This window comes from Aedes albopictus, chromosome 1 (genome assembly GCF_035046485.1).
Source record: "Aedes albopictus strain Foshan chromosome 1, AalbF5, whole genome shotgun sequence".
Taxonomy (NCBI): Eukaryota; Metazoa; Arthropoda; class Insecta; order Diptera; family Culicidae; genus Aedes; species Aedes albopictus.
In genome coordinates this window covers 224,632,414-224,656,895 of record NC_085136.1, presented here as the reverse complement: position 1 = coordinate 224,656,895, position 24,482 = coordinate 224,632,414, and the positions used below count along the sequence as shown (strand labels likewise).

Sequence of the window (24,482 nt, the reverse complement as noted above, 5' to 3'; positions counted from 1 at the left end):
TAACCGGCGCCCGTAACCATTGAGAGACTAGCGCGCACCAGTGAGACACTAATGCTCTGACGGGTGAAGCACAAGCAATGCGACCGGGTGGGAGACTACCGAGTGCTACGATGAGTGGAAAAGTTTTTTTTAACGACCGAGTCATTACAAAAATGTATGAAACACTTGAAGTGACTCATTCAAATGTTGCATGAAAGTGTATCATTGAAACGAAATTGTACGCCCCTGCTTGTTACAACTAATCGCGGATTACTTTGATCCCAATAGAACTTTGGGAGATGGCTTAGCAGTCTTGGAGGAAATTGAAAACTAGTTGCTTAAATCTTTCCCGACGTTTCGATCCGTTTGGGATCTTTTTCATTTCAAGGGTTCGATTTGCTACTGTTTTTTCGTCAAGATTGGTTTTGTATAACGTGAAAATGTCATTTGAAAAAATGGTCTGTTTTTCGACTTGATCCGACTAAGTTTGACGGTTTGTGCGTCGGATAATCTGCAATATTCTGCGCTGGTCAAATTCGGGCACAATGTTTTGCTGTCTCCCACCATTGCTTTTCCCAATACTCCTCCCTAATCCTCGATTCCTATTTGCTCCTTCATCATCTTCAAATTCGTGTGCGCCAAAGGTTTGGTAAAACCGTGGCTACCTGTTGCTTGGTGTTGATGTACTTCAGGTCGATCGCTCCGTTGTCCAGCGAATCATGCACGAAATGATATCGAATATCCACGTGCTTGGTGCGCGGATTGTACGACCCGTTCTTGGCAACGCAGATCGCAGATTGATTGTCGCACAAGATATCGACCTTCCGCTTGCCGAAAATCTGCTCCAGCATGTTCTGCATGTTCTGCCACCACAACGCCTCTTGAATGGTCCGGGACATCGCCATGTACTCGGCCTCGCATGACGATAACGCAACCGTCGGCTGACGGTTGATCACTTTTGCAGACCACATGCGACTCCCATTCGTTCATGGTACTCACTCCTCCATTCGTTCACTTCGTTGCGAGTGCATTTTGACAGTTGCGTTGCGGATAATCTGGTTGGGAAAGACCTGGCATCAGGCATTAAAATTCTACGCCTAAATCCGGATTTTCCGAAATCCTCGGTGACCGCACCGGTTTCCCCTCTCAGTAGAAGGTGATTTTTTGAATCCAATTAGCCCAAGATTTCGAGAATCGGCGACAAAATGGTAAAAATATTAGCATTTTTGTTTAGCAGGTACCAGGGTAGCATGTTAGCTAGGATGCCGTGCAGCGGGTGCAGTTCACGAAGCTAATCGAGGCGAATGGTTTTCTGATCTTCGCGAAGAGCACGCATGCTGCATCGAAGCAATCATGTCTTCGGGCGATGAAGTTTTTTTTTCAGTCGTAACGAGCGACGACGAAACTTTGTTGATGACGAATAAAACTCAAAGATTGGCAACTATGTTCACTCACAGTTCACATATACATGGCGAAGCAATATTCATCGCCCTTCGCATGTTTCATCAGTGTTCAGCAACATTGCCAAAAATCGATGTCCGCCGCCATTTTGATATCCAAGATGGCGGCCATCGGATTTCCAAAATTGTTGTAAACCCATGCAATATGGGTATTTTCGGAATGGGCTCGAAGAGTAGAAGTCATAAATCGATGTCCGCCGCCATTTTGAAGTACAAGATGGCTGCCATCGGATATTGAAAATCGATAGAAACCCATGCAATATGGGTATTTTTGGAACGGGCTCAAAGAGTAGATGTCGAAAATCGATGTCCGCCGCCATTTTGAAATCCAAGATGGCGGCCATCGGATTTCAAAAATTGTTGTAAATCCATGCAATATGGGTATTTTCGGAACGGGCTCGAAGAGTAGAAGTCGAAAATCGATGTACGCCGCCATTTTGAAATCCAAGATGGCGGCCATCGGATTTCCAAAATTGTTGTGAACCCATGCAATATGGGTATTTTCGGAACGGGCTCGAAGAGTAGAAGTCATAAATCGATGTCCACCGCCATTTTGAAATCCAAGATGGCGGCCATCGGGTTCTGAAAATCGATAGAAACCCATCCAATATGGGTATTTTTGGAACGGGCTCGAAGAGTAGATGTTGAAAATCGGTGTCCGCCGCCATTTTGAAATCCAAGATGGCTGCCATCGGATTTTGAAAATCGATAGAAACCCATGCAATATAGGTATTTTCGGAACGGGCTCGAAGAGTATCTGTCACCTTGTGCGACAAGAAGTATAAACAAACGTTTTTTGTCTCGTTTTTCTCACGTTTACCATACGACTTCCACCAGGCGTCAGCACTGCAACGCCGTCAAGGCCTACACGGAAAAATACAACTACCCAAAAAATAAGTTTTAAAAACCCAAAATTGGCTAAACAGCTTATAGTTTTTACTCAAAGTTTGCTCGCTCTCACCACCTCATTGTTGTCAAACACAAAGGGAGAAGCATCGACCCATCCAGTGCACTTCCATGGAAGAAGCCAAATTTGACTCATTTGAAGTTTATACAAATTTGAGTTATCTGAAGCTTCCGTTGGGTCTTGAATTTCAAAATGGCGGCGGATATCGATTTATGACTTCTACTTTTCGAGCCCATTCCGAAAATACCCATATTGCATGGGTTTACAACAATTTTTGAAATCCGATGGCCGCCATCTTGGATTTCAATTTGGCGGCGGACATTGATTTTTGGCTTCTACTCTTCGAGCCCGTTCCGAAAATACCTATATTGCATGGGTTTCTATCGATTTTCAAAATCCGATGGCAGCCATCTTGGATTTCAAAATGGCGGCGGACATCGATTTTCGACATCTATTCTTCTAGCCCGTTCCAAAAATACCCATATTGCATGGGTTTCTATCGATTTTCAAAACCCGATGGCAGCCATCTTGGATTTCAAAATGGCGGCGGACATCGATTTATGACTTCTACTCTTCGAGCCCATTCCGAAAATACCCATATTGCATGGGTTCACAACAATTTTTGAAATCCGATGGCCGGCATCTTGGATTTCAAAATGGCGGCGTACATCGATTTTCGACTTCTACTCTTCGAGCCCGTTCCGAAAATACCCATATTGCATGGATTTACAACAATTTTTGAAATCCGATGGCCACCATCTTGGATTTCAAAATGGCGGCGGACACCGATTTTCGACATCTACTCTTCGAGCCCGTTCCAAAAATCCCCATATTGCATGGGTTTCTATCGATTTTCAAAATCCGATGGCAGCCATCTTGGATTTCAAAATGGCGGCGGACATCGATTTATGACTTCTATTCTTCGAGCCCATTCCGAAAATACCCATATTGCATGGGTTTACAACAACTTTTGAAATCTGATGGCCGCCATCTTGGATTTCAAAATGGCGGCGGATATCGATTTATGACTTCTACTCTTCGAGCCCATTCCGAAAATACCCATATTGCATGGGTTTACAACAATTTTGGAAATCCGATGGCCGCCATCTTGGATTTCAAAATGGCGGCGGACATTGATTTTTGACTTCTACTCTTCGAGCCCGTTCCGAAAATACCAATATTGCATGGGTTTCTATCGATTTTCAAAATCCGATGGCAGCCACCTTGGATTTCAAAATGGCAGCGGACACCGATTTTCGACATCTACTCTTCGAGCCCGTTTCAAAAATACCCATATTGCATGGGTTTCTATCGATTTTCAAAATCCGATGGCAGCCATCTTGGATTTCAAAATGGCGGCGGACATCGATTTATGACTTTTACTCTTCGAGCCCATTCCGAAAATACCCATATTGCATGGGTTCACAACAATTTTGGAAATCCGATGGCCGCCATCTTGGATTTCAAAATGGCGGCGTACATCGATTTTCGACTTCTACTCTTCGAGCCCGTTCCGAAAATACCCATATTGCATGGATTTACAACAATTTTTGAAATCCGATGGCCGCCATCTTGAATTTCAAAATGGCGGCGTACATCGATTTTCGACTTCTACTCTTCGAGCCCGTTCCGAAAATACCCATATTGCATGGATTTACAACAATTTTTGAAATCCGATGGCCGCCATCTTGGATTTCAAAATGGCGGCGGACACCGATTTTCGACATCTACTTTTCGAGCCCGTTCCAAAAATCCCCATAATGCATGGGTTTCTATCGATTTTCAAAATCCGATGGCAGCCATCTTGGATTTCAAAATGGCGGCGGACATCGATTTATGACTTCTACTCTTCGAGCCCATTCCGAAAATACCCATATTGCTTGGGTTTACAACAATTTTTGAAATCTGATGGCCGCCATCTTGGATTTCAAAATGGCGGCGGATATCGATTTATGACTTCTACTCTTCGAGCCCATTCCGAAAATACCCATATTGCAGGGTTTATAACAATTTTGGAAATCCGATGGCCGCCATCTTGGATTTCAAAATGGCGGCGGACATTGATTTTTGGCTTCTACTCTTCGAGCCCGTTCCGAAAATACCAATATTGCATGGGTTTCTATCGATTTCCAAAATCCGATGGCAGCCACCTTGGATTTCAAAATGGCAGCGGACACCGATTTTCGACATCTACTCTTCGAGCCCGTTTCAAAAATACCCATATTGCATGGGTTTCTATCGATTTTCAAAATCCGATGGCAGCCATCTTGGATTTCAAAATGGCGGCGGACATCGATTTATGACTTCTACTCTTCGAGCCCATTCCGAAAATACCCATATTGCATGGGTTCACAATAATTTTGGAAATCCGATGGCCGCCATCTTGGATTTCAAAATGGCGGCGTACATCGATTTTCGACTTCTACTCTTCGAGCCCGTTCCGAAAATACCCATATTGCATGGATTTACAACAATTTTTGAAATCCGATGGCCGCCATATTGGATTTCAAAATGGCGGCGGACATCGATTTTCGACATCTACTCTTCGAGCCCGTTCCAAAAATACCCATTTTGCATGGGTTTCTATCGATTTTCAAAATCCGATGGCAGCCATCTTGGATTTCAAAATGGCGGCGGACATCGATTTATGACTTCTACTCTTCGAGCCCATTCCGAAAATACCCATATTGCATGGGTTCACAATAATTTTGGAAATCCGATGGCCGCCATCTTGGATTTCAAAATGGCGGCGTACATCGATTTTCGACTTCTACTCTTCGAGCCCGTTCCGAAAATACCCATATTGCATGGGTTTACAACAATTTTTGAAATCCGATGGCCGCCATCTTGAATTTCAAAATGGCGGCGGAACTCGTTTTTTGTTGTCCGGAAGATAAAAATTGTTGATTAAAACCAATATTTCATTTTAGGTTAATATTTTTTTATTCATTTTTTTCCCACTATGCGGAAGATTTATGTTCCGGTTTTGCTATCAATGATAGGATAGATAGAGATAATGATAGAATTTTTCTGATAGTATCTTTTTTCTAAAGATAGATGATAGAGATAGACCACGTCTATCCTTGATAGTAAAAATGCTGATAGTATCAGTAACCTTCTATCAGCTGATAGAGATAATTATTTTATCTTCTATCCATCAGTTTAAAAAAATTGATAGTATCTCTATCAGTGCCCCTACTGATAGTATCAGTTGATACTATCAAAAAATAGGAGTGATAATGATAATTGATAGAGATAATTTTGGTGCCTGCTCTGCAGTATGCACTGTAATGGAGAATTTAGTATTCAATCTGTTCGGCGCACCATCAATATGCATGACGGACAACGCGAAGGTGTTTGTATCGGACCCGTTTAAAAAGTTGCTGAAGGAATATGGAGTGACCCAATGGAACTTAGCGGTCTACCATCCAGCTCCCAATCCAGCCGAGAGAGTCAATCGAGTGATAGTCACAGCGATACGCTGTGCGCTGAATAAGCAAGCTGATCACAAAAACTGGGATGACTCGGTTCAAACCATAGCGCGAGCCATCCGAACTAGCGTCCACGAAAGCACCGGACATACCCCCTACTTCGTTAACTTTGGTCGAGACATGATCAGTCACGGTCAAGAGTACGAGCACCTTCAAGAACTTGGAATGGGACAAGACTACGATGACGCAAAACGGAAAGAAGATCTCACTAAACTCTACGAACTTGTCCGCGCCAACCTATACAGCGCGTACAAGAAGTATTCTCTACCTTACAATCTTCGGTCAAATCAGAAACATACGTTCAAGAAAGGGGATATGGTCTATAAGCGTAATGTTCACCTGTCTGATAAGAGTGCCAATTTTGTCGGTAAATTCGGAGCAAAGTTCTCGAAGGCACGAGTCAAGGAAGTGCTCGAAACCAACACATACATTTTGGAAACAGAGGATGGACACCGCATACCTGGCACTTTCCACGGTTCGTTCCTTAAACGTGCTTAAACCCAAAAAGTCAAGCTATGACTGTACTATGGTCGCATAGTGCATATACCAGTTCAAAACAACCAAAATACACTTCGGTGGTGCAACGAAAAGGTCCGATCTGAGATGTCCTAGTGTTTCCTCGATCGTCGACAAATCTTCATCCGTAGTAAATAAGTATGAGCTATGACTGTGTCTTCGCCGGAGACACAGAAACAACACTTCATTCACCAAAACACTCTTTGAGGTGCTACGGACCTCCAACGTTCGAGATGTCACATCAGCTGTTTCCTCACGTTGTCGAGTATCAAATTTTTCCCTAGAATTTAGTTCTCTGATGCAGTTATCTTCATTGATAACTCTTGCACATAAGGGGACAGATTCTTATTGGAAATTTCAACATCCAACTTGCATCTTGTGCTTTCCCACAGGATGAGCAAGACAAACATGTTGTTTCCATCAGCACTGAAAATGATCAAACCACTTGAGAGTCAATCACTTTACTCAATTGCGGGTAACAGAACCACGTACCCTCTTCAATTCCCGTATCTTTTAGCCTAAAATTGTATTAAAGTCGTTTTTTAAATAGTAAATTAAAGCATAAATTAGCTTTCGAATACACATGTCCATTCGTTTTTTGTTTTGTTTTGTGAATTTTGACAGTTGTACATTGTCTCGTTATTGGTAACCGTGTTTCGAGAATGTAGTAGTAGTAGTGTTAATTCGTTTCGTATATGCTGTAAGTTTAGTCAATAGGGTTGTAAAACCTATAATATGCAATGATAATTGCAGTTTCGTTTAGTTTGTTTGGTTTAATTTAATCAGATTAGCTCTGATGTTTATCGGTACACAAAATCGGTTCGAGTAATTTTCAAGAATGTTGAAGTAATTCGGATCGGTTCTCGGAAATTGTTCTCAGTCAATACTGAGGTAATCGGTTAAATAAGAATAAATTTGATTCAGATTTTGTCTGGAGTAATCGGAAAAGTTTCGTTTAGATAGGATAACACTTAGTTTCAGATTTTTCTGAAGTATTGGGTTAACTTAGGTCAGAAATAGTTCGCAGATTAGCAATAATATTCAGATCCTTGGTAAAGTTGTTTGTTTGATAATTTGAAGATACAGCCTTCTTTTCTTATAAAAATTTTGAAAATTATAAAAATTTCAAAATTTTTATTTATTTAGTGGGGGCGATAATGTAACGTCATTTAGAACCCTATATGTGTTTTTCGTTTCATTCATAAGTTACTGTCTGTTTCTGTTATACATATACTAGTGTTCGTCATGAATGTACAAAACTGACAGCATATGAAGTTTAGCCAAAGCACAAACCTAACAATGCGCCATCTTGTATTTGAGTTGAGTAACTAGGCGACATTTCATTATTTCAAATCTATTGCGTCTTAGAGAAATAATCAGAACCTCTCTCGTCGCTGTAACTAAATTGCGCCAGAGTTGCATATGAAAATTCCCAAATTAGTCAACCAAAAGAAACAATAGAATGCACGACTTTTTGTATGCATTCGGATGGGAAATTGCGTTCATCTTAATGTGCTCAACCCTATTTTGAATCTGGATCGCGATTATACTTGAGAATAGTGGAGTGCTTTGTGGAGTGCAGATCGACATTTGTCGGAGTGCTTTGAAAGTTAATCAAAGTTACATTAAATCAATTTGAATTAGTTTTTCATTGTTCAAACTAAACTCGAAAATATTTGAATTGATCGAGAATTTAGAATCGGTGAAAAAAGTGCCTGATTAATTGAGTTTTGGCTAATACAAATTCAGGCCCTCCTTGCCCAACCAACGTGGGCGGCTAGTCTGGGGTGGACAATCATCCCTCAGATCCAGCGAGGACTACCACCGACCATCACCGATAGGCTGTGAGTTTTGACCCACCAAACCGTCACCGCCACTGCTGTGCAACATTGGCTACCACGGTAGCATTTTTCGGGTGACGACGACTCGTCCGCCAATAAGACGTGCGGCGTGAGCTGACATCCCAATTGGAAGCTCAACACTCCACTGCAAGGGGACGCCTATACCCCGGAACCGACGCCGACGCGCGAGTCGTATGGTGGAACCGGCCGTTGGTGTAAGTTTGGACCAGTCGGTGAGTACTGAAGTGCGCAACAACCAATCGTATGACCACGTGGGACGACCGCCGAGGGATCGTCGCATAAAGAGGTCAGATCTGACAAAACGAAACGAAAATTTGCTCTTGAAGTTTCTTTCGAAAACGTGACGTCACAGTTAGGAGTTAGGTTTGCCTTAATTTGCAGTTGAATTAAATAGTTTAATTAAAGGCAATCGATTTGAACTCGATGAATTTGAATATATATATATATTTTTTAAATTAACTTCGTTTAAATTGAATCTGAATAAAACTTACTTCTAGATTAGTTAGGGTACTCCATTTTTTTTAATACGTCACAAATTTGTTGAATTTCTAGATTTAAGGTTGGTGTTGGGTTCTTTTAGTGATAAGCATTTCCCCCATTGGCTAATTTAGGAATATTTGATTCGGTTTCGGTAAGTTTTTTTGAGAATTTGAGTTGGTTCTGATTAGTTGTCTGACGTTTGGGTTGTTGAGTGCGGCTTCGTTTCTTAAGAACTAGGTTGACCTGCCCTGAGAGGGAGGTCTCCTTGCCGGGTAATTGAGAAGAGTGAACGGTCCTTCTACTTGGAAGGGGGCGCTTAAGCCGTTTGCTTAGCGTAACGGGACGGAACGTTACAAAAGTTCCAAAGTTGGAGCAGGCCTGGTGTGATTGATAAAGCCGTGAAAATGCGAGTTCTTTCTTCGTATAAGTGAAGCTGTTAGACAAGTTAGTGAAGCCCCGGACTGATAATTAAAAAAAAAACTATGTTCTCTCCTGCGTTGGTTACTCGATCTTCCCTCAGCTTGCTCGAAGCCCAGCCGGCACCACGACGAAGTAGGGCTAAAAACTGAAACAAAATTTGAAAAATGAAAAAAAAAAAAGCCATTCATGCATTTAGAATTATAGTAACTCAGTGACTATTTTGATTTCAGCGTGTAATGCGATCACGATGCTTCTTGCGATGCTTGCCCACAACCGATCTAGTGGTACGCTGCTTGCATACCACCCAGGCGCAAGGTTGCCCTGATCATTAGCTCGACTTGTGTGTAGCTCAATTCTCACATTTAATTTCTCTCTTTCTTCCGTCATCCACAGAGTGCGGCACTGCCAATCAAGAGACTCGCATCGTGGGAGGACGGCCAACCGGCGTGAACCAATACCCCTGGCTTGCTCGGCTGGTTTATGATGGCCAGTTCCACTGCGGCGCTTCCCTGCTGACTCGAGATTACGTGCTCACAGCTGCCCATTGCGTTCGAAGGTATTTCTGGTTAAAACTATTGATCTTGTTAGTTAATCGCTCACTTTAATTTTATCTTTTGCAGATTAAAACGAAACAAGATTCGCGTCATCCTGGGCGATCACGATCAGTTCCTAACGACAGAGACGGAGGCAATCCAACGGGCAGTGACGGCCATCATCCGGCACAGGAGTTTCGATCAGAACTCGTACAACCATGACATCGCACTGCTGAAGTTGAGAAAGCCAGTGGAATTGAGTAAAACAATTAAACCGGTGTGTCTTCCCAAGGATCGCAGTGAACCTGCTGGATTAACCGGAACCGTCGTGGGATGGGGACGCACGTCAGAAGGCGGAACACTGCCTGGAATCGTTCAGCACGTGGATGTACCCATTCTGACGCTGGATCAGTGCCGAAGTATGAAGTACCGAGCTTCACGAATTACATCAAATATGGTGAGTAATGAAGGCATCTCTAGGACTATTTCGTCTGATAAGAATTGTCACAACTTTCAAGTATGTAACTAAAACATTTACTTCCAGTTATGTGCCGGCAAGGGAAAGCAAGATTCCTGCCAAGGTGATTCTGGTGGACCGTTGCTGGTGCGACATGGCGAAAAACACGAAATCGTTGGCATTGTTTCGTGGGGTGTTGGATGTGGACGAGCGGGCTATCCAGGAGTTTACACCAGGGTTGCACGGTATTTGCCCTGGATCCGGGCCAACATGGATGATACTTGTTTGTGTACGAAATAAAACTCGATCGAATGGGTTCTTGCGACTACTGCTTCTAATTTTACTAGAAATCATCGATTGTTGAGAGAGAGATCAACAAACGCTGATGTAACAAATGGTGCGTATCGAAGGATGTAAATAAATAGAACGAAATGACGAGGATGTGGTGGGTTCAAATGAATGGAAAGAAACTGCTTTTAGACTACTTTCTTTTGGTCCTGAGCAACCCATGGTGGTGCACAGAGTCAGATTGAAAGATCTCTATTCTGGGCGATTGCCCGCCATCGCCTCGACCTGTGGCCAGGTCAAATGTCTGTCGATTTCCTTTATTTCCTTGTTGAGGCTGCGCCACCATGAGCCTCTTGGTCTGTGTCTGTGTTCCAATCTACCCAAGAATCTAACGCTTGTTTGCAGATTTCGTTCCCGCGCCTGCGTAATGTGTGACCGACCCACGTCCACTTTCGCTCCCGAATTTCTGTCGCTATCGGCTTTTGATGACATTATTGACGATGGAGCTCCACGTTTGAGATCCAATTGTGAGGCCACCATACACGAATTATATAGGGGAGACTGGGGAGACTTGATCCCTTTTTCTTAATTTACATGAAACTTTAAGAAAAAACACAAAACTAGATCCGATTTTCGTTAAAAATGGCAGGTAAACATCTATTGCAAGTTAATACACAACAGAAGGCCTTTAAATTATTGTTAAAGTTTTCAAAACTGTGTTTTTATGGAGGCATGTCTTATGATGTATTTTTCAAAAATGGGTGACACTTGATCCCCCTTTGAGCACATGGTTTATTTAAAGGGAAAATAATTCCAGAGTCTTCCTTTTCATTTTCTTTTCGAGTTTTCTTGTATTTTCGATGAACATGGAGTGTTTGAAATTGTAAGATTTCCTTAAACTTTTAAGGATATGCCGTATTTTCAAAATGGGGAGACTTGATCCCCATTTTCTTGGTTTGTACTAAAGTTATAATTATCTGACACATTTTATCGTTGAATAGACTAGAATTCCAAGTAAATAGAGGCTTCCGAATAGAATTTTATTTTTCACATGTATAATGTGTGTGTAATCCTCGAGGGATCAAGTCTCCCCATGTCACTGTTGTGTATACTAAGCCGAATTCATTAAAATATGTTAACAACAGCCTTATTTGGATAAATAAGTTTGAAAGTATTTTATTAAAACTATGTGCTGTGAAATTTTGACAAGATTTGGTTCAATTTTCACAAAGTTATTGAGATATTTCGGAATCGAAGAAAAGATTTCTGAAGAACTGCAAACAAACCATCAGCCGTTAAAAAATAATGCAATGTACAATCGAAATCACTTGTAGCCAAAACATAGTCTTTTGTCCAGGAGTAGTTTTGGAAAAAATATGCTAGAAGAAAAATGTTTTTGATTCCGAGAAAATATGGGGGGAACAAGTCTCCCCAGGGATCAAGTCTCCTCAGTCTCCCCTACCGCAGGCATCTATGTATTGACGAAGACCTGCAGCCGTTGAGTGTTCTCCACTGATACACATCAAGTTTCATTGGCATACAGCAGCACGGATTTCACGTTCGAGTTGAAAATTCGGATTTTGGAGCGTCGACTACCCTGACTGTTTTTCCATAAATTTCTTAAACTTGCAAAGGCAACCGTTACCTTCTTGATCTGTGCACCTATGTCGATCTTGGAGCCACCATCGACAACCCATAGGCTGCCAAGATATTAGAAGCTTTCAACATTCCCCGACTAGCAAATTATATCAAGTTTATATCATACTGTGTTATGATTAGGCTGACCATCCGTCCCGTATTTAACCTTTCAGTACTCGCGCCAATTTTTGTAACGCGAGCAGTCGCGCGTTGTACTTTGTACAACACCCATACATTCTGAAATATCTAAGGATCCCGATTGTTTAGAGGAGGACTGTCTTTGGCAAAGTTGTTGAAAATTTCATGGGCTACTTGATGCTGACAAAGTTGATTCGTAATACGTCCACTAGGCGGCGCTAGTGAGCAATATCATGTTATATCTTATATCTCAGGATCCTGATGTCTTAGAAAGATGGTGTCTTCGGCAAAGTTGTTTGGTAAGTCAACGGCTTACAGATTATTGGCCGTTTTCCACCACTAGGCGGCGCTAGTGAGCAAATAAACTTTGTATTCTATGTATCTCGGGATACTGATAACTTAGAAAGATGGTGTCTTTGACAAAGTTGTTTGGTATGTCAAGTACTTATGGATGATTCTCAGTTTAATTTGAAATTTCATCACTTGGCGGCGCTAGTGACAACGTAAATATTATATATTATGTATTTCTGGACCCTTATTACTTAGAAAGATAGTGTCTTCGGCAAAGATGTTTGGTATATCAAGGGCTTATAGATAAGTGACAGTTGCGCTAGTGAGCATGTAAATTTTCAATCTCATGTAGCTCAGGATCCCGATTAAAAAGGCACGGGACACCGTCTTCAGCCAGAGGCTGTACAGACTGAACAGAACTTAACACTAGACCATGGACCACGACATACATTACATGCATTACGGCCACGAAGTTCCACTTTACTCAGAAAGATGGTGTCTTCGGCAAAGTTGTTTGGTAGATCAAAGACCAAATGGAGGAAAAGTTACCTCTTTTGCCGACCTTCTAAAAGATCGAAAACTTACAGATAGTTGTCCGTTTGAATTGTAATTTCACCACTAGATGACGCTAGTGAACATAAAAAATGGATATGCAATAATTCTCAGGATCCTGGTTACTAGAAGAGAGATGGTGGTTTCGGCAAAGTAGTCAAATAGGTTAAGTGCATTTGGTTGATGGGTCGTTGAAATCAATATTTCGCCAGTAAGTGGTGCTAATTGTAGTATAGTGTACCAATTGAAGTTAGAGTAGGCTGTGCCTGAGATTGACAGGCCTGATGATGAGAATAAAGATTATTGTTGTTTGGCACTCCAAAGAGTATAGTTGCATTACTACATTGGCGACGAGGATTATCTGGATTGCATGCAGAGATTCGAGGAGAAGAAGAAATTGGTCAGTAATGAACAAGCACCGTTAACCGGACACCACTCCCAGAAGCCCAGACGAGGAAAGGTCGTTAAATTATCGACAAGAGAGGAGTCATTGTGAAGTTGAGAAGCAGATATTAAACTGGCGTGTGGATAAGTCGATCGTTTCCGGAGGTTTTAATTGGATTGAATATTAAGAGGTATGATGCACATCTTCGCTGTTTCCAGGTAAGATGGAATTAATGTATCAGTGCCTCGAGTGTTCGCACTGTTGTATTTTGTACAACACGTTGGAAAATCTCGCTTTTGTACTCAGAATTAGCGTGGTGCTGGCGGTGATGGCCAACGGCGCGAGTGACGGAAGGTTAAAGTCTTGGTGATTTTCCGTGTTGATGATATTGTAGATTTGCGATAAGTTAGACTATTATTTGAATCTCGTTCTTTGTGTATTTCATGAATATTCTTAAATTCTGTTTGAAAATGTGGACAAACACAAGTAAAAAAAAAATATGGTATCAATAGGATTTCCCATTGTTTCGATAAAACTGATTTTGAAAGACTATCACAGGGGTAGATGTGACAGTGTACTTACGGTATTTTAATAATTGCTTAAAAGTAAGTGGCCTACAGATCATAAAGGAATCGTAATCAAAATAGTGTAGAGAAAAGACGGAATCCGATATTGCTCTAAATGCATTTCATCAATATAAGGCTGTATTCAGTGATTGGAAAATGAAGGGAAAGTTCCCTAATAACATGCAACTATTAAACAACCTATAAAAAAAAAGAAAAAAAAATAGGTTGATTCGACCCGCACAAGTTAAGCAGTGTGAAAATAGAAGAACAATTGCAAACTAACTTTAAAGTATGTGATTGATCTGAAACAATCGTAATGAAAATAAATTGTCATGAATACTTAAATGGTTAACTATTATCGCGTGTTTTAAAAATGTACAACTGATTATTTATCACTGAAAATATTCAAACGAGTGCATTGTTGTTACATCCAGGAAGGCGGACAGAAGCTGATTCTAGTCCGTGCACCTGAAAAGCGCAGGGAAAGTTGATTTCCAGTCCGCAAACCAAAAACCAGGATAACGAAGGGAGCCAAAAATTCCAGCCCGTACACCTGGTATTCTTGCGTAGGGAATGTAGAATTCCAGTCCGCAGTTGAAACCCAGGATAACGAAGGGAATGGAAAATGGTACTCAGGCGAAGGGAATGTAGAATTGGGATGCTAACAAAAGGCTGAATTTCAAAAGGCTGAATGCACAAAAGGCTGAACACGAAAGGCTGAAAGTAACATAAGGCTGAATTTTAAAAGGCTGAATGCACAAAAGGCTGAAATTGCAAAAATGCAGGAAATGAGTTATAGTACTTCTTCTTCTTTTTTTTCTGGCGTAACGTCCCAACTGAGACAAAGCCTTCTTTCAGCTTATATACGCATTTCAACAGTTATTAATTGAGAGCCTTCTCTGCCAATGACCACTTTGCATTGGTACATATATCGTGTGACAGACAGGAAGATACTTTATGCCCGCGGTTGTCAAGGAATTTTCCATTACAAAAAGTTTCTGGCCCGAGGGAGAATCGAACCCATCACCCTCAGCATGACTACTCGTTCGCTAACCAGATCGGCTACATACAGGGTGTTAGGTTCCTGAGTGCAAACTTTTTAAAGGGTGATAGAGGACCATAAATGGTGAAAAAAATTGTTCTACGAATATGGTAAAATCTCAACCGTTACGTAGTTATTGAACTCTCCATGTTTTTGACTCTTATTGCCTTAACTGGCTATAACTTTAAAATGGTCAAACTTATCGCAGTTTTTTTTACTCTTATTCGAAAGATTATTGAATTTTCTATTAAATGGCATCTTTGAACCGATTGGTTTAGTTAAAAAACTAAGTTTTCTTGAGCAAATACCCTAAAAGTTGTGTGTTTTAATTTGTTTTTGTCAATTATCTTTGAAAAATTCGTAATAATTTAAAATTCTTTCTTTGGCAAAGTTGTGGTCCTTGTCCCACTCTACAATTCGTTCATTGACATCAAACTTCTATCTCTCATAGTTTTCTTGCAATTTTGATTTAAACCGCGCATTTCAGATCATAAATTTGCAATCGTCATGATAAGCACTTTTTTGCGCACTGTGCCGCACATTTAAATCAAAATTGCAAGAAAACGAAAAGAGTTAGAACTTTGGCGTCAAAGAAAGAATTGTCGATTGGAACAAGGGCTTCAACTTTGCCAAAGAAAGAATTTTAATTTATTACGCATGTTTTAACCCTCTAATACCCAAATTTTTGATTTTGATCTAAATATCATTTTTCGTCATCTAAAATCGATTTAAACATGTTTTGGAAGATGATTCTTTTTAATTCTCGATTTCATGAATTTCAGTTTTTGATTTTTCTAATTTTTATTTTTGAACATTCCCACACTTTTATATTTTTCCTGGAAGCCTATTTGGGGTACAGATTTTTTGAGATGAAAACATTTTGAGATTTTATGATTATTGTTAAAATATTCTTATTTGAAATTTTTTTCATAGAAAATTTTATTTTCCGTGTAATTTTAAGGAAAATAATTTTAGAGTGCATTCGATTACCTTAAATTATTAAACTAGGATAGAATGATTTGGGAAAAATTTAAAACATGCAAATTGTAGCGATTCAAAGCAAAATAAACAATGACTTCTGAAAGGTGACTAAAACATCAATTTTTCAATGATTTTTAAAAAATGTAAGTATGCTTCAAAATACACCAAAAATTATTTTGAGATATACAAAACAGTCCTTAATATCAGCCAAAAATATAAAAATTTTGAATTTCCACGAAACAAAAAATACAAAAATGCTCAAACTATACCCCGTCTAAAGGCGGGATTGGGTATTAGAGGGTTAATAATAATTGACATAAACAAATAAAAACACACGATTTTTAGCTATTTTGCCCCAGAAAACTTAGTTATTTAAGTGAACCAATCGATTCAAAGATACCATTTGATAGAAAAATCAATAATCTTTCGAATAAGAGTAAAAAAACTGCGATAAGTTTGACCATTTTAAAGTTACAGCCAGTTAAGGCAATAAGAGTCAAAAACATGGGGAGTTCAATAGCTACGTAACGGTTGAGATTTGACCATATGCGTAGAACAATTTTTTTACCATTTATGGTCCTCTATCACCCTTTAAAAAGTTTGCACTCAGCAACCTAACACCCTGTATATGAGTCCTCGTCATAGAATGTGCTTAGTGAAGAGTGCATACCAACTAACACAAAAAATGACTGATGGTATTTCAATTGGAGATTTTTCCTTCTTTGAGCATGAGCTATTCTTTCGAGTCATGCTGTTATGGAGATTGGTTGCCATTACAGCTGCCAACAATGTGATCAGAGATTTTTCCTTCTTTTAAATATATGCTATTCTTCGGAGAAATACTGTCATAGTTATGCAGGCGATCAATAATGCATACTTTAGCGCGGAAAAACAGTCCTAACGCTTTCCGATTTCGAACATAGTAACGGAAGTATGTTCGTCCAATGAACCATCATGCATGTGCGTCAAATATAAAACTCAAGCAAAACCAATGCAAGTGTCAGGGCTGAGGGGTCGGCCAACTAGCAAATTATTATAAAGATCATTATATCAGTGTACGATATGAATAATTAGAGTGTTATGTCTGTTTGTCTGTGATGTTAGTGTTGCCTTTAGGCTCGCCGTTTGAAAACTAGTCGAATCATTATTTCAGCCTTATGTTATTTCAGCCTTTTGACAATTTCAGCCTTTTGTGATTCAGCCTTTAGTAATTCAGCCTTTTGTTATTTCAGCCTTTCGTGTTTCAGCCTTTTGTACGTAACCCGTAGAATTCCAGTCCGCAAATAAAACCCAGAATAACGAAGGGAACCAAGAATTCCAGTCCGTACATCTGGAACACAAGCGAAGAGAATGCCGAACTCTAGTCCGCATTGAAAGAAAAGTCAAGAGACCAGATATGAATAACATGTACGGTTGGTCCATTTCTACTTTGAAATAGCATTTTTAAACATCTTTATTTTTTTAAATTGCTTTGTAATGTCTGAACCTAATTCGTTGGGTGAAGCAATGATTTGTACATTTAACGGTTCCAGTTTCTGTCGGACTTTAAATATGGTAAATTATTTCCAAATTATCAAACGTTAATATACATTTGTTCAAATATATTGAGATTCTCATATCATGTTGGATAACTACATGTTTAAATAATGTCATAACGAATCAAAAGCATCTGACATTTGATTTTAAAAATGTTGCGGAGAATATACGGTTGTATAAAAAACAAGAAATACTTGGATGCTACTGAAAACAGCACGATTTAAATATAAGTTTGATCAATATTAGGACAGATAAAGCTCTTGTCGGTCGGTTTTGATTTAAACCTTAATTTTTACAACCAATTCGATGTTTATTTTAAATAATAAAACAGTGATTCTAGGAAATACATGAAAAAAAGTTTTGAGAGGATATAATATAATTCAGGCCATTTTATGGAACCATAGAAATTATCAGAACCATAGATAAATCCTCAGTAAGAAACAAACAAGAGGTATCGAGCTTGAATATGGGGGGTTAATTTGTACATGTACATCCGAACCTAATTGGATGTAAACATTGAATGAAGAGGATTATAAATTCTAGTCCATTCATGATAAGCGTGCGGTCTATTTAAAAATGCCTGTCTACATGAAGAAATTATAGGAGGTTTATGAAACTTCAGTCTAATTTCTTGAAAGAAACGTAGGGAACTTTAAGAAAGTTCTAGTCCGTTTCTGTATCCAAATATGGGAATTCTATTCCAGCCTATATGGAGATAAATACTCAAGACCAAATGTAGAAGAATAATCTTAGTCCACTTGGCTCATATCCAGTCTACCATGAGATGCAGGAAATTGAATTCAGTCCATCTATGGTAAAGGGATAAGCAAAGGAAACTAAATGTCTCAGTCTGCACAACAAAAGACCAGATGTAGGAGATCTATCTCAGTCCATTTGGCAGTCCAGTCTACCATGAGATGTAGGAAGTAGAACTTCAGTCCATCTATGGTAAAGGGATACGCAAAGGAAATATAATGTTTTTGCAGTCGGAAAAAAGCCGGGTGTAGAGGATTCGTCCTATCAATCCGGTCTCCTACGAGATAAAGGCAGCTTGAATTCAATTTGGTTTAATGGTGAAGGGAAATGAAAGAGTTAATAAATTTTCAAATACTTAACATTAATATAAATTCAATTTAGGTACACTAACCATCCTTACAACTTTTGGTCGCAGCAGCCAATAAAAAAATACATTTGTGAAATAACGGACTATGAAGTGGTCATTCAATGAACAAGGGTAAAAAAAAATCTTTCGCGAAAAGGAAGAGAGACACTATTATGAATATCTAAGTATAAATAAATAGCTCTATATTTGATTATAATAATTTGAAATATATTTCCAACCATATACAGATAAACAAGGAGACTATTGGAGAATATTGGATGACGTTACTCGAGGACGGTATGTTGGATTACACCACTTATGGACGGCCAATTGGATCAAACAATTTCCATTGAAGATGTGAACATCAGACCATTCAAGGTTTATGTTTTATATATAAAGAAGAAGAAATCTCAAGTCACTATGAGTAGATTTTAAGAATTATAAACAGTTAAATATTTGCTTAAATATTGGAAAAAAGGAGAGATGTAGTATAGTGTACCAATTGAAGTTAGAGTAGGCTGTCCCTGAGATTGACAGGCCTGATGATGAGAATAAAGATTATTGTTGTTTGGCACTCCAAAGAGTATAGTTGCATTACTACACTAATGAGTATGCAAATTTAATATCTTATATATCTCTGAGTCTGATTACCTGGGAAGTTGATATCTTTGGCAAGGTTGGTTGGTAGATCAAGGGCTTTCAGTTGATTGACCATTTGATTCGTGCTTCTGCCACCAGAAGACGCTAGTTGTAAATTTGCAAAAGCACGAACGTGTTATTATTCATCTAGAAAAAAAATCAACGAGCTGTAAATCGAATGTTTTCAAAATTTGAAAATTACACAACTAGTTGATTATAATTTGTTTAAATTTGCACTTGAATGATTAATTTTACATGAAGTTAAAGCGCTTAGTAAAATATTTAATATCTGACCGTCGTATTTCAACATACTCTATCTTAAGGTTGTCAATGTCACGGGATAAGTACATCCATCCTTTATCCACTAAACATCAATGTCGAAGACATCATCTTTCTAAGTGATCAGGATTTTGAGATATATGAGGTACAAAATGGGAATGCTCACTAGTGCCACCTGGATATGAAATTGCACGTCATATTTGTGTTCATCAGTTAGCACGGTGTGTCTGGTAGAACAAAATTAATTTAAAAAAATCGGTATCGCTAAAATACCCACCAAACGAAAGCTAAAGGTCCCCTCTTTCATTTGAGACTAAAATGAGAAAGTTCTATCGGCGGATCCAGAACAATTTTTTTTTTCAAATATTAATAGCTTCGAGATTTCTTTTTTTATCTTTTCAATTTTGAGTTTAGCCAAATGGGCATGTATGAGGTCGCCCATTAGTAACGTGTCTTTTTGAAAGAGTAAACGGGTCAAATGAATATTTAAAATTTCCCTTACAAAATCTTGCTTAGACATAAAGTCCAAAAAAAAAAAATTAAGGCAGTTGAAATAGAATTTCAGCAGTATTTAGGCATATGTACAAGTAAAATTCGCCTTCTATACATGTGGAAGTAGTTATTGCGGCTGCAATTTTCTTAGTTTTTATTGACAGTGTCTCATGATTTAAAAGTTTTACGATCGAAGTAGGCCGATAAATGTAAACAAAAATGTAAACATACATCAAAGTAGCTCGGATCACGGGGTACAACATTTGGAAGGTAATGTATTTCGGAAAACTGGAAGTTTTTTGATGGTGCAATTTAAATCGTTCAAAAGCATGAATAAAACGATTTAGAGCTCTACACCAATTTTATGAACGCGAAGGAACGATAATAATGACGTTACATGTTTACGTTAAAAATTGATGATTACTTACATTAATGGTCTGTCTTGTATTCTTGTATGCCGTGGCTAAGGTAGAATTACCATATGCCGGTATTTTTCAATTTGTGCACCTTTATGGTATCAAAGACTTAAACATTTTTAGTTAATTCGGACTATTGCAGTTTGGTATAGCTCCTTACATTTTAAGAATCAACTATGACAAGAAACCCCTGAGTGACGAAGAAAATGGAACAAAGGAATATGTATTGTGTTTGAGGATTTTTTTTTGCCACAATCATCATCGAAAACAGTTTATATTCTAGAAATGTTTAGTGAAATTGTCTTGTAACGAGTAAATCGACATAAAAATCATTGGTAACCGAATATCTTTGTAAACAGGTAGCCTTACTCAACTGACAAAATTAGAATGATTAATGCTACATGTCTAACGTTTGCACAATATATATGTACTAGGGACAATGTGCTAATCTATCGGTTATCAATAGTTTGATTCTCTCCTAGCATCGTGGCATTATAGAAGATTTAGCAACTTTTCATTGAATTCTACAGCTTTATTGACATAAACACATGTTTTACATTAAAGTGCATATGTCTGAGCACTCACATAACAATCAGTACGGATTGAAAATGTCTTAACTTGATCTTGTTTCTACTTGCAGGTCGTTGATATTATAACAACTTTTTTTGAAAGATATCAGAGATAGCAGCTACCCCACAAAAAAGTTAGGAATTGCTCATTTAAATTTATCTCATTCAATGGTTCGAATATACCCATTAGATTTACTCTCTGTGAGTTTAAATATTACTTGAAACCTTCTACTTGGAGTTGCAGACCTTGTTTGTGAAATTTGTAGAGCTGCAAGAACTACAATTTCTTATAAAGGGCAAACGTGGCAGATCTAGCGCTACTACCGATGACGCAAAAATAAATTTCTCGTTGCAGTTGTGTTCTAGATGCTACATGGAGATGATCAAAGGCAAGCAACTTGTTTGCACATCGAAACTTGTTGAACATCATTCAGACTTCTCATAATGTTGCTGCGGTTGCTGAATATTTGCGGGCAAAACCCAGAGATCAGGCTGATCAGATGAAGCTCTCAAATATTCATGAACTGCCATCCAGATGGAAACCGGCGTCAACAAGTGACCAAGAAAGTGAACCGATGATTTGTTTTTGATAACGAAAAGGGCCCATAAAGCCACAGCTGTAAAGGCGTGGGTATCCAGCATAACCATGCTGAGGATGAAGGGTTCGATTCCCTGTCAGTCCAGGAGATTTTCGTGAAGAAAATTTCCTCGACTTCCCTGAGCATACAGTATTTACGTGCAAGTCATACACTATACACATATAAATAGTAATTGGCAAAAGAAGTTTTTAATGAAAAACTGTGGAAGTGCTTGTACTTAGGAGATATAATAAGAAAATTTCAAACAAGTCGAACAATTTAATTTATTCTTATATCTCCTAGAGTGCTCATAGAACAAGCTGAGAAGCAGGCTTTGTTCCTGCAGGGACGTTACGCCAAGAAGAAGAAGAAGGAGAAGAAGAAAGAAAACATGTGTCTTGAGTACCAGACGCACATTGAAGTTGAGAAGCTGTTTGAGAAGAATATATGACGAAGTCACACCCCGAAATTTCAAGAGCGCAAATCTGAAGAACCCAATGACGGTATGAGCTGAAAAGTTGGTCGATTGGTGACCTGCTGGTACCAGTCAAATACGAGACACTGAAGACGTATACGTATCTGTCATAGGATGCAAACAATTGGAATTCAAAGGAACGGCATTTAACTCGATTTTTTACTCACTGTTCTAGTACTTTCACCAAACTGCTCATAAACACAAAACTGCCAACTGCTGGATTTCCCATTCACGTGACACTATTATGCTTTTATGGATAGAATAATAAACAGAATATAAAATATATTTCGACGGAAAGTCATGCTTGCAATGGAAAAACAGTGTTTTGTCATTAATGTGTTCTTCGAAAAAAAATGAAAAATACCATATTTTTTCAAAAAAAAAAAAAATTGTTCTAGACCCGCCGATAGAACTTTCTCATTTAAGTCTCAAATGAAAGGGAGGACCCTTAGCTTTCGTTTGGTGGGTGTCTTAGCGATACCGATTTTATTAAATTAATATTGTCCAACAGACACACCGTGGTTAGTGTTTGATCTATTAAACAACTTTTCAGAAGACACCATCTTTCTAAGTAATCAGGGTCCTGAGACACATGAGTTATAAAATTTGAATACCCACTACACAGCGCAACATTTTTTTGTCTCAAGAGCAAACTTATGTGTCTCCGAAGGATTTTGGGCCGCTGAATCCGAATCCGGGCTCAGATTAGCTCCAACACGTCAAAATTTTGAGCTATACCTCAATTTATAGGGCAAAATATGCGATTTTGGGCTTTTTTGACTGCAAGCCATTAAGCTTGGAAATATTTTTTTTAACCTTCCGTCAATCGCGCTGTTGTACTTTGTACAACACATGAGAATTATCGACTATTACTTTGAAACCATCTTTTCTATCGATGTCAACTCCAAATGTATTCTACAGGAATCTTATTTGGAATGTTATAAGACCTTTTTTGTAAAACAGTATAACTCCTTATAATGCGGAAAATTGAAACTCGCAATATGAAGAACGTACTATATTTAAGATAAGATAGACAGTCGAATGTGAATTAGTGTATTTCAAAATCTAAATGATCTAGAAATATGGTGTCTTCGGCAAAGTTACTTGGGATATCAAGGGCCTTCGCGAGGTGATCTGAGAAATTCAGTTTTCAACCGATAGGCGGCGCTAGTGAGCATGTATATTTTATATCCCATATAACTCAGGATCCTGAGTACTTAGAAAGATGGTGTCTTCGGCAAAGTTGTTTGGTTGGTTGAACACTAACTGATGGAGAGCCGTTTGGTTTGAAACTCCACATCTAGGTGGCGCTAGTGGGCATTGAAATTTTATAACTCATACATCTCAGGACCCTGATTACTTAGAAAGATGGTGTCTTCTGCAAAGTTGTTTAGTAGATCAAACACTAACTGATGAAGACAAGTATGATGTGGAATTCCACATCCAGGTGGCGCAAGTGAGTACTCTAATATCATAACTCATATATCTCGAGATCCTGATTACTTAGAAAGATGATGTCTTCAGCAAAGTTGTTTAGTAGATCGAACACTAACTGACGGAGAGCCGTATGATTTGAAACTCCACATCTAGGTGGCGATAGCACAGCGTAACAAAAATTACCTTTTTGTCTGTCTCAAGAGCAAACTTATGTGTCTCCGAAGGATTTTGGGCCGCTGAATCCGAATCCGGGCTCAGATTTGCTCCAACACGTCACAATTTTGAGCTATACTTCAATTTATGGGGCAAAATATGCGATTTTTGGCTATTTTGACTGCAAACCATTAAGCAAGGAAATTTTTTTTTAAAGCAATCAAAAGGTTTATTGGTCAATTAACATCTAAATCAACGACTCATGCAAAATATTTCGTTTTACCAAATCGAATTTGATAGTTTTAAGCGATTTATGTTAGGTACGATATTTCCCATACAAGTCACCCTCCAAAAGTTGCATGCAAGTTTTCATACTAACATAAAATGCTTAAATCTATCAATTTTGATTAGGTAAAACGAAATATTTTGCATGAGTCGTTAACTTAGATGTTAATTGACCAATGAACCTTTTGATTGCTTTAAAAAAAAATTTCCTTGCTTAATGGTTTGCAGTCAAAATAGCCAAAAATCGCATATTTTGCCCCATAAATTGAAGTATAGCTCAAAATTGTGACGTGTTGGAGCAAATCTGAGCCCGGATTCGGATTCAGCGGCCCAAAATCCTTCGGAGACACATAAGTTTGCTCTTGAGACAGACAAAAAGGTAATTTTTGTTACGCTGTGCTATCGCCACCTAGATGTGGAGTTTCAAATCATACGGCTCTCCATCAGTTAGTGTTCGATCTACTAAACAACTTTGCTGAAGACATCATCTTTCTAAGTAATCAGGATCTCGAGATATATGAGTTGAAATATTAGA

General features: G+C 38.8%; 1 protein-coding gene across 6 annotated transcripts in view; it reads left to right on the top strand.

Moving 5' to 3' along the window:
* LOC134285493 (serine proteinase stubble) overlaps positions 1–10,546 on the top strand; it is a 74,894-nt gene extending 64,348 nt beyond the window's left edge. For all 6 annotated transcript variants that reach the window (XM_062846320.1, XM_062846318.1, XM_062846315.1 and 3 more), the window contains exons 3-5: positions 9,509–9,671; positions 9,736–10,105; positions 10,193–10,546. In XM_062846320.1, coding sequence (XP_062702304.1) covers positions 9,509–9,671; positions 9,736–10,105; positions 10,193–10,405 — 746 coding nt within the window. In that variant the 3' untranslated portion in view covers positions 10,406–10,546. The remainder of the gene's footprint in view (positions 1–9,508; positions 9,672–9,735; positions 10,106–10,192) is intronic.
* The last annotated feature ends 13,936 nt before the right edge of the window (positions 10,547–24,482 follow it).